General features: G+C 49.7%; 1 protein-coding gene across 1 annotated transcript in view; it reads left to right on the top strand.

The window, feature by feature from the left end:
• LOC134288122 (QRFP-like peptide receptor) overlaps positions 1 to 12548 on the top strand; it is a 100204-nt gene extending 87656 nt beyond the window's left edge. The window contains exon 2 of the mRNA XM_062851878.1: positions 11907 to 12548. Within this exon, the coding sequence (XP_062707862.1) occupies positions 12120 to 12548 (429 nt within the window). The 5' untranslated portion in view covers positions 11907 to 12119. The remainder of the gene's footprint in view (positions 1 to 11906) is intronic.
• The last annotated feature ends 1073 nt before the right edge of the window (positions 12549 to 13621 follow it).

The raw sequence follows: 13621 nt of genomic DNA, 5'->3' as shown, positions 1-13621 counted from the left end.
TTCTCCCGGAAGCTTGGAGAGCTCTCCACAGGAAGCTTGGAGAGCTTCTCCCGGAAGCATGGAGAGCTCTCCACTGGAAGCTTGGAGAGCTTCTCCCGGAAGCTTGGAGAGCTTCTCCCGGAAGCTTGGAGAGCTTCTCCCGGAAGCTTGGAGAGCTTTTCCCGGATGCTTGGAGGAGAGCTTCCCCTGGAAGCTTGGAGAGCTTCTCCCGGAAGCTTGGAGAGCTTCTCCCGGAAGCTTGGAGAGCTTCTCCCGGAAGCTTGGAGAGCTTCTCCCGGAAGCTTGGAGAGCTTCTCCCGGAAGCTTGGAGAGCTTCTCCCGGAAGCTTGGAGAGCTTCTCCCGGAAGCTTGGAGAGCTTCTCCCGGAAGCTTGGAGAGCTTCTCCGTAAGAGCTTGGAGAGCTCCCCGCGGAAGCTTGGAGAGCTTCTCCCGGAAGCTTGGAGAGCTCTCCACAGGAAGCTTGGAGAGCTTCTCCCGGAAGCATGGAGAGCTCTCCACTGGAAGCTTGGAGAGCTTCTCCCGGAAGCTTGGAGAGCTTCTCCCGGAAGCTTGGAGAGCTTCTCCCGGAAGCTTGGAGAGCTTTTCCCGGATGCTTGGAGGAGAGCTTCCCCTGGAAGCTTGGAGAGCTTCTCCCGGAAGCTTGGAGAGCTTCTCCCGGAAGCTTGGAGAGCTTATCCCGGAAGCTTGGAGAGCTTCTCCCGGAAGCTTGGAGAGCTTCTCCCGGAAGCTTGGAGAGCTTCTCCCGGAAGCTTGGAGAGCTTCTCCCGGAAGCTTGTTGGAGAGCTTCTCCCGGAAGCTTGTTGGAGAGCTTCTCCTGGAAGCTTGGAGAGCTTCTCCCGGAAGCTTGGAGAGCTTCTCCCGGAAGCTTGGAGAGCTTCTCCCGGAAGCTTGGAGAGCTTCTCCCGGAAGCTTGGAGAGCTTCTCCCGGAAGCTTGGAGAGCTTCTCCCGGAAGCTTGTTGGAGAGCTTCTCCCGGAAGCTTGTTGGAGAGCTTCTCCTGGAAGCTTGGAGAGCTTCTCCCGGAAGCTTGGAGAGCTTCTCCCGGAAGCTTGGAGAGCTTATCCCGGAAGCTTGGAGAGCTTCTCCCGGAAGCTTGGAGAGCTTCTCCCGGAAGCTTGGAGAGCTTCTCCCGGAAGCTTGGAGAGCTTCTCCCGGAAGCTTGGAGAGCTTCTCCCGGAAGCTTGGAGAGCTTCTCCCGGAAGCTTCTCCCGGAAGCTTGGAGAGCTTCTCCCGGAAGCTTGGAGAGCTTCTCCCGGAAGCTTGGAGAGCTTCTCCCGGAAGCTTGGAGAGCTTCTCCCGGAAGCTTGTTGGAGAGCTTCTCCCGGAAGCTTGTTGGAGAGCTTCTCCTGGAAGCTTGGAGAGCTTCTCCCGGAAGCTTGGAGAGCTTCTCCCGGAAGCTTGGAGAGCTTCTCCCGGAAGCTTGGAGAGCTTCTCCCGGAAGCTTGGAGAGCTTCTCCCGGAAGCTTGGAGAGCTTCTCCCGGAAGCTTCTCCCGGAAGCTTGGAGAGCTTCTCCCGGAAGCTTGGAGAGCTTCTCCCGGAAGCTTGGAGAGCTTCTCCCGGAAGCTTGGAGAGCTTCTCCCGGAAGCTTGGAGAGCTTCTCCCGGAAGCTTGGAGAGCTTCTCCCGGAAGCTTGGAGAGCTTCTCCCGGAAGCTTGTTGGAGAGCTTCTCCCGGAAGCTTGTTGGAGAGCTTCTCCCGGAAGCTTGTTGGAGAGCTTCTCCCGGAAGCTTGGAGAGCTTCTCCCGGAAGCTTGGAGAGCTTCTCCCGGAAGCTTGGAGAGCTTCTCCCGGAAGCTTGGAGAGCTTCTCCCGGAAGCTTGGAGAGCTTCTCCCGGAAGCTTGGAGAGCTTCTCCCGGAAGCTTGGAGAGCTTCTCCCGGAAGCTTGGAGAGCTTCTCCCTGGAATCTTGGAGAGCTTCTCCCGGAAGCTTGGAGAGCTTCTCCCGGAAGCTTGGAGAGCTTCTCCCGGAAGCTTGGAGAGCTTCTCCCGGAAGCTTGGAGAGCTTCTCCCGGAAGCTTGGAGAGCTTCTCCCGGAAGCTTGGAGAGCTTTTCCCGGATGCTTGGAGGAGAGCTTCCCCTGGAAGCTTGGAGAGCTTCTCCCGGAAGCTTGGAGAGCTTCTCCCGGAAGCTTGGAGAGCTTCTCCCTGGAATCTTGGAGAGCTTCTCCCGGAAGCTTGGAGAGCTTCTCCCGGAAGCTTGGAGAGCTTCTCCCGGAAGCTTGGAGAGCTTCTCCCGGAAGCTTGGAGAGCTTCTCCCGGAAGCTTGGAGAGCTTCTCCCGGAAGCTTGGAGAGCTTCTCCCGGAAGCTTGGAGAGCTTCTCCCGGAAGCTTGGAGAGCTTCTCCCGGAAGCTTGGAGAGCTTCTCCCGGAAGCTTGTTGGAGAGCTTCTCCCGGAAGCTTGTTGGAGAGCTTCTCCTGGAAGCTTGGAGAGCTTCTCCCGGAAGCTTGGAGAGCTTCTCCCGGAAGCTTGGAGAGCTTCTCCCGGAAGCTTGGAGAGCTTCTCCCGGAAGCTTGGAGAGCTTCTCCCGGAAGCTTGGAGAGCTTCTCCCGGAAGCTTGGAGAGCTTCTCCCGGAAGCTTCTCCCGGAAGCTTGGAGAGCTTCTCCCGGAAGCTTGGAGAGCTTCTCCCGGAAGCTTGGAGAGCTTCTCCCGGAAGCTTGGAGAGCTTCTCCCGGAAGCTTGTTGGAGAGCTTCTCCCGGAAGCTTGTTGGAGAGCTTCTCCCGGAAGCTTGTTGGAGAGCTTCTCCCGGAAGCTTGGAGAGCTTCTCCCGGAAGCTTGGAGAGCTTCTCCCGGAAGCTTGGAGAGCTTCTCCCGGAAGCTTGGAGAGCTTCTCCCGGAAGCTTGGAGAGCTTCTCCCGGAAGCTTGGAGAGCTTCTCCCGGAAGCTTGGAGAGCTTCTCCCGGAAGCTTGGAGAGCTTCTCCCGGAAGCTTGGAGAGCTTCTCCCGGAAGCTTGGAGAGCTTCTCCCGGAAGCTTGGAGAGCTTCTCCCTGGAATCTTGGAGAGCTTCTCCCGGAAGCTTGGAGAGCTTCTCCCGGAAGCTTGGAGAGCTTCTCCCGGAAGCTTGGAGAGCTTCTCCCGGAAGCTTGGAGAGCTTCTCCCGGAAGCTTGGAGAGCTTCTCCCGGAAGCTTGGAGAGCTTCTCCCGGAAGCTTGGAGAGCTTTTCCCGGATGCTTGGAGGAGAGCTTCCCCTGGAAGCTTGGAGAGCTTCTCCCGGAAGCTTGGAGAGCTTCTCCCGGAAGCTTGGAGAGCTTCTCCCGGAAGCTTGGAGAGCTTCTCCCGGAAGCTTGGAGAGCTTCTCCCGGAAGCTTGGAGAGCTTCTCCCGGAAGCTTGGAGAGCTTCTCCCGGAAGCTTGGAGAGCTTCTCCCGGAAGCTTGGAGAGCTTCTCCCGGAAGCTTGGAGAGCTTCTCCCGGAAGCTTGGAGAGCTTCTCCCGGAAGCTTGGAGAGCTTCTCCCGGAAGCTTCTCCCGGAAGCTTGGAGAGCTTCTCCCGGAAGCTTGGAGAGCTTCTCCCGGAAGCTTGGAGAGCTTCTCCCGGAAGCTTGGAGAGCTTCTCCCGGAAGCTTGTTGGAGAGCTTCTCCCGGAAGCTTGTTGGAGAGCTTCTCCCGGAAGCTTGTTGGAGAGCTTCTCCCGGAAGCTTGGAGAGCTTCTCCCGGAAGCTTGGAGAGCTTCTCCCGGAAGCTTGGAGAGCTTCTCCCGGAAGCTTGGAGAGCTTCTCCCGGAAGCTTGGAGAGCTTCTCCCGGAAGCTTGGAGAGCTTCTCCCGGAAGCTTGGAGAGCTTCTCCCGGAAGCTTGGAGAGCTTCTCCCGGAAGCTTGGAGAGCTTCTCCCGGAAGCTTGGAGAGCTTCTCCCGGAAGCTTGGAGAGCTTCTCCCTGGAATCTTGGAGAGCTTCTCCCGGAAGCTTGGAGAGCTTCTCCCGGAAGCTTGGAGAGCTTCTCCCGGAAGCTTGGAGAGCTTCTCCCGGAAGCTTGGAGAGCTTCTCCCGGAAGCTTGGAGAGCTTCTCCCGGAAGCTTGGAGAGCTTCTCCCGGAAGCTTGGAGAGCTTTTCCCGGATGCTTGGAGGAGAGCTTCCCCTGGAAGCTTGGAGAGCTTCTCCCGGAAGCTTGGAGAGCTTCTCCCGGAAGCTTGGAGAGCTTCTCCCGGAAGCTTGGAGAGCTTCTCCCGGAAGCTTGGAGAGCTTCTCCCGGAAGCTTGGAGAGCTTCTCCCGGAAGCTTGGAGAGCTTCTCCCGGAAGCTTGGAGAGCTTCTCCCGGAAGCTTGGAGAGCTTATTCCGGAAGCTTCTCCCTGAAGCTTGGAGAGCTTCTCCCGGAAGCTTGAAGAGCTTCTCCCGGATGCTTGGAGTGCTTTCCCTGGAACCTTGTAGAGCTTCTTTTGGAAGCTTGGAGTGCTTCTCCCGGAAGCTTGGAGAGCTTCTCCCACAAACTTGAATAGTTTCCCCTGAAAATTTAGCAAGCTTTCCTCGGAAGATTGAAGAGCATCCTCCGGAAACTTGGAGAGCTTCTCCCGGAAGCTTGGAGAGCTTCTCCCGGAAACTTGGAGAGCTTCTCCCGGATGCTTGGAGGAGAGCTTCCCCTGGAAGCTTGGAGAGCTTCTCCCTGGAAACTTGGAGAGCTTCTCCCGGAAGCTTGGAGAGCTTCTCCCGGAAGCTTGGAGAGCTTCTCCCGGAAGCTTGGAGAGCTTCTCCCGGAAGCTTGGAGAGCTTCTCCCGGAAGCTTGGAGAGCTTCTCCCGGAAGCTTGGAGAGCTTCTCCCGGAAGCTTGGAGAGCTTCTCCCGGAAGCTTGGAGAGCTTCTCCCGGAAGCTTGGAGAGCTTCTCCCGGAAGCTTGGAGAGCTTCTCCCGGAAGCTTGGAGAGCTTCTCCCGGAAGCTTGGAGAGCTTCTCCCGGAAGCTTGGAGAGCTTCTCCCGGAAGCTTGGAGAGCTTCTCCCGGAAGCTTGGAGAGCTTCTCCCGGAAGCTTGGAGAGCTTCTCCCGGAAGCTTGGAGAGCTTCTCCCGGAAGCTTGGAGAGCTTCTCCCGGAAGCTTGGAGAGCTTCTCCCGGAAGCTTGGAGAGCTTCTCCCGGAAGCTTGGAGAGCTTCTCCCGGAAGCTTGGAGAGCTTCTCCCGGAAGCTTGGAGAGCTTCTCCCGGAAGCTTGGAGAGCTTCTCCCGGAAGCTTGGAGAGCTTCTCCCGGAAGCTTGGAGAGCTTCTCCCGGAAGCTTGGAGAGCTTCTCCCGGAAGCTTGGAGAGCTTCTCCCGGAAGCTTGGAGAGCTTCTCCCGGAAGCTTGGAGAGCTTCTCCCGGAAGCTTGGAGAGCTTCTCCCGGAAGCTTGGAGAGCTTCTCCCGGAAGCTTGGAGAGCTTCTCCCGGATGCTTGGAGGAGTGCTTTCCCTGGAAGCTTGGAGAGCTTCTCCCGGAAGCTTGGAGAGCTTCTCCCGGAAGCTTGGAGAGCTTTTCCCGGAAGCTTGGAGAGCTTCTCCCGGAAGCTTGGAGAGCTTCTCCCGGAAGCTTGGAGAGCTTCTCCCGGAAGCTTGGAGAGTTTCCCCTGGAAGTTTGGAGAGCTTCTCCCGGAAGCTTGGAGAGCTTCTCCCGGAAGCTTGGAGAGTTTCCCCTGGAAGCTTGGCGAGCTTCTCCCGGAAGCTTGGAGAGCTTCTCCCTGGAATCTTGGGGAGCTTCTCCCGGAAGCTTGGAGAGTTTCCCACGAAAGCATGATAAGCTTTCCTTGAATGCTTGATGGGCAACCCTCGGAAGCATGGAGAGTTTCACCCGGTCTCTTGTCTGTTTATCTGTACTATGGTAACGGCACCCGGTGGCGTTTAAGAAGGAAAGTAAATTAAGGACTCGTGAAGATATGAGGCAGGGAATGGAGATTTTGAGGGTTTTAAAGGGGCTTCGAGGGGTTTTATGGGACTTACAGAGGCGTTTCAAGATATTCGAGCTGATCCAAAGGGTTTTCAGGGAATTGCAAAGAGATCTCAAGGGGCTTCAGAGGTTTAAAGTGTTTCCAATTAGTTATAGGAGCTTTTGAGGGAAGTTCCAGAAAAGTTTCAGTGACGGTTACAGAGGGGTTCTGACACGAAATGCTCAAGTAATTTTCAATCGAACTTTTCGACATTTCAGAGACATTTTGGGGACTCTAAGAGGTTTAGAAGTGTTTCACGTTATTTAAGAAGGTTTCTGGAGTTATTAAGAGCCCTATAAGGTGTCTCAGGGAGTCTCAAGGGGTTTGTAGGGGTTTAATGTGAGTTTCGGGAGATATCTCATGTCGTTCAAAGGCATTTCATGGGATCTCAGTGGAATTCAGGGTGTTTCAGTGACTTTCGGGGACTATCAGGAGCGGTCCATGGCGTTGGAAGGGCTCTCAGAGAATCTCAGGACAATTAAGAGAGTTTTCAGAGGGTTTCAAGGAGGGGGGGGGGATAAATAAGAGTTTGAGAGACGTACATATGTATCAGAGAGTATCTCACGATGTTTAGGGAGCGTTTCGAGGAATGTTGGGTGGTTTCAAGGGAGTTTCTTTATGGTATTTCAAGGGGTCTCAGAGGATCACAGGGGGATTAAGAGGTGTTCCAGGCTTTTTAGGGGTGTTTTAGAAAATACAGGGTATTTTCAGAAGATGTTTCAGGGTTTCATGGGGTTTCGGAGGCGTTCCAGAAGATCTTAAAAAAATCAGGGAAGTTTTCAGAGACGCTTCATGGTATCTCAGAGTTTTTCACGGGGACTCAGGGTATATTCCCTTATATACCACTGAAACCCCCTGAAACACCTCAGGAAACTGCCTTAAATTTGTCAGAAACACCTCTGAAATCCTTTTTTTGAGTCCAACATCTCTGAAAACATCCCGAATCATCCTGAAATCCCTGAAAAAAAAAAAACTGAAACCCATGAAACGCCAAAAGACCCTTCAAACCCAACTTGGTGCACCAGGTGACCTCAGAGAATGTTTCAGTAGTATTTGAGAGAGTCTAAGGAGGATTCGGAGTCATTTCTGGAACATTCAGGGGTGTTTATCGGGCGTTTGGGGGCTATTCAATGGATTTCAAAGATTTTCTTCCTTCTAAGTACAGCCAAACTACTCTGGAAATCAGGACTTCCGATTCAATACTTGCTATACGACGGCAACTTTTCTCATGAGGTGGCAGGGGCCTTTCAGAGTGTCCCAAAAGGTTTCAGCGGTATACCAGGTGATCGCAGGGGCGTTTCTACGGGGGCTCAATGGGGTTTCAGAGATACCAGGAGGTCTCAGGAGTATTTAAGGGGGTCTCAGGGGCCTTAGCGGCGTTTCAGCGAATCTCAGGTGGTTCCAGGGGGCTTCAAGGAATCTCATGAGGCTTCCAGGGGGTTCCAGGGGAATTCCATTGAGTCTCAGAGGCGTTTCAGGGGGTTTCAAAGTGTACCAGGAGGTCTCAACGTTTAAGGGGGTCTCAATGGCGTCTCACCGGGTCCCAAGGGATTCCAGGGGGTCTCCGGGGCGCTTCAAGCAAAAAAGACAGTTTTGCAATGTAAACCTGGAGTTCCAGTTGTTTCGCGTTACAGTAGACGTTCGATAAGTGCAACATGTTTACGTTTCAGTTACCGAATGAAATTCGCTAACTGCAACGACTGACAGCCGTCAAACAGTTGTCAATTGCTGTTGGACGCAGCCAGAATGCATTCAAAAACATCGCATTACAGCTGTAGTGCATCCGATAAACATCGCAACTCTGTTGATGTTTTGTTTTTGACCGATAGCGGTGCGATAACTGCAAAATTGTTGCACTTAGCGGATTTGCAGTTAAAAAGCATTGCAGTTAAACCGTTTGCACCGAGCGAACGTCTACTGTACATGGGGTCCGAGGTAAAACCCCCTTTTGAAGACATTTCAACATGACATGACATGACACGTTCGTGAAACCTATACGCTCCTGAATTTCCCGTAATTCCATCAAAAAGTCATCAAAACCTGACGGAACGCCCTTAAAAACTACTAAATCCCTCTGAAACAACCTCCTGAAACGCCTCTGAAGCCCCTTGGAACTCTCTTTTCGCGGGTTTTCTTGGAACTTTCTGCGTAAATACACTAAAAATGTTGTTTAATTTGTTTATCAAATACTATTGGATATTGATTTTAATATTCAATATGGCAAGCTATCACCGATAAATAATTGTCTAAATTTCCAGTAATTATGTGCTCCTAATGGACATGGACAAAATCGGCACCTTGTCATTTACTAGCATCGCAACACATCGAATCACACTGAAGTACTCCGGTTTCACACGGGGAACGACGACGCGCACAAACCGAAGCGAATGGACCAACGCATCTGTTCACTCGTTTTCGGCGGAGCCGTGTTATCTAGGTGGCCATGGAAACGAGTTCATTTTCTGTAAACACGGCATCGCTCAAACGCCAAATTAAGGAACTCATGCAGGGGTTCATGCAAATGAACTAATCGTTGGGAAAAAGTAGACTAGACGGGTGCAACGATGAATTTCGAGTTCACTTGCCCCGAGAATTTTTACACTACAGCGGGGTACACGGAGAAAAGAAAGTACTCAAATATGAGTTTATTCCACCCAACTTCGGGGTTGCGTGCGGGAACCCATATTTGAGTTCGTGAAAGCGATGTTGAAGTGGGTTTTTTACATTTGATTCCGTGCGGCAAAGTAGCTATCGGCTAAGTGTTTTTCACCCAACTGCTAGTTCAAAATACTCAAATTTGAATTCAATGCTATTTACTCAATTTTGGCTTCCCGCACTGAACTGTCAAAGTTGAGTTGTTTTACTCTTCGCTCTCTGACAACAACAAAGAGAGTGAATGAGAGAGAAGACAAAAAAGAACTCAAAAGTGAGTTTAAAAATACTCAAATTTAGGTACTTGAGTTTCTCCGTGTATACTCTCAAAAAAGCACTATTCAGAAGTGTGTAATCCGTTTTCAAAATTTTTAATCGTTTTCTGACATAATATTGCACTCAAAGTAAGGCATTTGCAAAAAGTTTATTTACTGACTGATATTTTGACTTATTTATTTAGAAATCAATGCGAAATAAAATAATTTAATTTCTAGCTGGGTAGTATTGCGACATTTGCACCCATTTAGACTCGACCGAAATTCATTATCATCACAGTCGAATTTCGCACACGACTTCGCAGCGGCAGGCATACACAAGTTCGGTTGAGTTCATGACAGGGGCGTTGGATGCACAAAAGGTAAACAAAATAAGTTTGATTAGTGTGAAATTTCGCTGGGAAATGATGATTCAGTGGATTCTCAAGTTATCAAAGTAGTCTAAACATTAATGAGAAACCCAATACCTGGTGGAAGTGTACCCCGCTGTAGTGTCAAAATTCTTGGAGGGAGTGAACTTCGCCAACATGGTGCACTCGTCTATTGGACGATTCTGATTGGAAATGGCCGCGCTCTAGTGTCAAAATTTGTGGACCGAGGGAATTTTATTCATCGGTGGATAAACCCATGGACCAATGCATCTGCTCACTCGTTTCTTTTTTGAGGGATGCCGTGTTATCTAGGTGGCCATAGGCCAGGGGAAGTGGTTCACCTAGGGTGAACCAGACGTCAAATCCACTTTTTCTATTCATAGAGGCTCTATGAAATAAAAAAGCAATTCTGACATATGGTTCATCCCCTATAGACGAGTGCACCGATGAACTGAATTCATCGCGGTCCGAGAATTTTGACACTAGAGCGGGGCCGCTTCCAATCAAAAGTGAACAATTTCCAATCAGAATTGAACAATTCTGATTGGGAATGGCCCCGCTCTAGTGTCAAAATTCTCGGACCGCGATGAATTTAGTTCATCGGTGCACTCGTCTATGGAAACGAGTTTATTTTCTGTAATCACAGTACCATTCAAACGTCAAATTAGTGAACACGTACAAAGGTTCATGCAGATGAACTCATCGCTGGAAAAAAGTAGCCATGGACTTATCCACCGATGAACCAAATTCATCGCGGTCCGAGAATTTTGACACTAGAGCGGGGTCTGTTCCAATCAGAATCGTCCAATTCTGATTGGAACGGCCCCGCTCTAGTGTCAAAATTCTCGGACCGCGATGAATTCGGTTCATCGGTGGATAAGTCCATTGCATGTGAATTTACTTTTTCCCAACGATAAATTCATTCCACATTGAAACCATTTCCTCTAACCTGTTGATAAAAAGAGTATCTCAGAATTTCTCATAGTTCCTTGATTTCACAAAGTGTTTTGCCCCAAGTTAAACATCCAAAATTCACGAATCCGAATGACACTCTCATCAGACAAATTCGTCTTCTCATTTTCCATCAGCCTGATTCCCAAGCTCATACCCTTCGTTTGTACATGATTTACGATTCGCAAACGAATTTAGTCAATTTATTTACCCCCACATGTCACAGCCTTCTTTGATGCGGCAAAGTCTTTCACGACTGACAGACGACAGGTGTCATCGATAGATCTACTGAACGCGGAGTCACTGCCTACTGCTGCTATTCGCAAGTTATTTGAACATTTGAACCGAAACGTGCCAATGTTTCCCCATCCTATTCCTCTTTTTGATGACAGCCATGAGCACATCAGCATTCGCAGCAGTCGCGTCTCATCGAACTCATCACGTGTCGGCGTGTGTATATGGGGATTTCAATCTCCAGGAACTCGAACGCACTTTATTGCTCTTTCTCTCTTTGTTGAGACAGGAAAAAGTCACGTTTGCTTAGGATCGGGCATTTGATTTGTGAATAGAACGTTCCCGTTCGTTTGCATGTTCATTTTTATATTGTTCCTCGAATTGTATTTGTATACATATTTTGAAAATGAGTTTTGTGATATTGAAATCATGATTTATGGACTTATCCAATGATGAACCGAATTCATTCCGTTCTAGAACTTTGACACTAGAACGGGACTGCTTCTTATCAGAATTGGACTTATCCACGGATGAACAAAATTCACTCGGGTCGAGAATTTTGACACTAGAACGGGCCGAATTAAACGATTGTGATTGGAAATGGCCTCGCTCTGTCGGAATACTCGAACCGAGAGAATTATGTTCATGGGCCACAGAAAATAGTTCACTGAAGATGAATGTGGATGAACTTATCGTTGAAAAAAGGGAGATAGACGAGTGCACCAATGAACAAAATTCATCGCGGTCCGAGAATTTTCACACTAGACCGGGGTCGCTTCTAATCAGAAGTGAACAATTTCCAATCAGAATTGAATAGTTCTGATTGGGAACGGCCCCGCTCTAGTGTCAAAATTCTCGGACCGCGATGAATTCAGTTCATCGGTGCACTCGTCTATTTTACATCTAAATCTGAATTCTTAACGAACCATTTTTTGGACTGTGGACTTATCCACGTGGGAACTGAATTCACTCGGTTCGAGAATTTTGACACTGGAGTGGAGCCATTTCCAAACAGAATCATCCAATTCTGATTGGAAACGGTCCCGCTCTAGTGTCAAAATTATCGGACCGAGTGAATTCGGTTCATCGGCGAATAAGTCCATGGACTTATCCACCGATGAACTGAATTCATCGCGGTCCGAGAATTTTGAAACTAGAGCGGGGCCGTTTCCAATAAGAAATGAACGATTTCCAATCAGAATTGAACGATTCTGATTGGGAATGGCCCCGGTCTAGTGTCAAAATTCTCGGACCCCGCGATGAATTCGGTTCATCGGTGGATAAGTTCATTCACCGCACATAAAAAATGAAATGATTTGAAAAATTCACTTCTAGAGATGTTCAATTTGAGAAAAAATCTTGTTTTAAAGAAAAGTATAGACCATTCTTGAATATTGGAGCTTTAATCTGCCGAGAGTGGTCTATTCTCGCACGCAGCACATTCGAGCTCCAAAACGGCGACGACAAACCTCCAATATTTTCTTTCCATTTTCAAACCCCTTTTTCACCCGTTTGTGTATCTTTCTGTGGTTGTGTTTGCTTGCAGATGGCGCTGCTTTGTTGGAGGAATCTACTTCGTCGGAGGGTGTGTTTACCGACGACGCGACAGTGAATGCTGGGATGTGTACCCGCCGTCAGTGATTCTCGTCTGTCTAATTAAGAGTTTTGAGAGTGAAAACGTGAAGAGTTTCCGATGTGAGAGAGTAGCAAATCAAAGTGTGCTTTGCGGATGAAGCGTTCCCATTAGAAACCCAACGCCATGAAATCGAAGGAGACCGTGCCGGAAGCGATTCCGGCCGTGGTGGCCCAGATGATTCTGGGCAGTTTCGAGGCCCATAACCGCTCGGCCAACGTGGACTACAGCAGTCCGGTGCTGAAGCCGGTGGTTGCGCGGATCTATCCGATTTTTATCCTACTGTACTTTGTTCCGGCTGCCCTGGGGATCGCCAGCAACGTGCTGGTCGTGATGTACATCAGCAAGTACAAACTGTACCGGGAGGCGACGCAGGCTTTCATGGTGAATCTGGCCGTGTGCCATATCGTGCAGTGCGCGTTCGTGCTTCCGATCACGCTGATGGTGATGCTGATCCAGAACTGGGTCTTCGGCCAGTTCCTGTGCTTCTTTCTGCCGCTGCTGCAGGTAAGTGGAACAAATGTTTGCAACTTCTTTTCACGGTCGCCAAGTTGAGTAATGTGACTTAATGGACTTATCCACCGATGAACTGAATCCATCGCGGTCCGCGAATTTCAACACTAGCGCGGGGACATTCCCAATCAGAATCGTTCAATTCTGATTGGAAACGGCCCCGCTCTAGTGTCAAAGTTCTCGGACCGCGATGAATTCGGTTCATCGGTGGATAAGTCCATGGACTCATCCACCGATGAATCGAATTCACTCGGTCCGAAAGTTTTGACACTAGAGCGGGGCCGTTTCCAATCAGAATTGGACGGCCCTGCTCTAGTGTCAAAATTCTCGGACGGAGTGAATTTGGTTCATCGGTGGATAAGCATTGGCGTAGCTAGGATTTTTTTTTCTGAAGGGGGCCCAGGGGGGCCTGACTTGAGATAACTTTTGAGCGGCATGGTGGCCCGATATGTGAATATGCAAATCTGGATTGCAGCTTTGAGGACTCAAAATGACTGGATTCCCCCAGAGATTCATTCGAGAATGCATCTAGGGATTCCACCAGACATTTCTTTGGGGATTTGTCCTTGAGAGGGGATTTAGATATCTTTGGAGGTTCCTCCAGTGATTGTTCCAGTGCTGTTATCGCGGTTTCCTTCGAGAATTTCACCAGAGATCCTTTAAGGTATTTCTGCAGGTATTCCTTCAGAGATTCCTTCCAGAATTTCACTAGAGATTGTTTCAATTGTTCCATCTGAAATTCGAAGTGTTTCTGCCGGAATGTCTTCCAGAAACTCTTTCAGAAAGTTTTACTAGCGATTATTCAAAAATTAATCCAGAAATTGCTTAAAAGTTTCGTACAAAATATCCTTTACGAGTCTATCCAATAGTTCCTTCAATAATTCGTCTAATTGCTGCAGAGATGGATTTATTTTCTATCCAGGGATTCCTACAGAAACTCTTCCAGGAATTTGCTAAGAAAACTCTCCTGTGATTCTCTAAGGAATTCCTCATGGGGTTTCCTCAGAAATTCACCCGGGAATTCCTTCTGTGATTTTTTCAGGAACAACTTCCGGGATTATTTTAGAAATGCCTCCAAGCACTATTCTTAAGATTCCTCCAGAAATTCCTTTAGG

This window comes from Aedes albopictus, chromosome 1, assembly GCF_035046485.1.
Source record: "Aedes albopictus strain Foshan chromosome 1, AalbF5, whole genome shotgun sequence".
NCBI lineage: Eukaryota > Metazoa > Arthropoda > Insecta > Diptera > Culicidae > Aedes > Aedes albopictus.
This window is presented reverse-complemented; position numbering and strand designations above follow the sequence as displayed.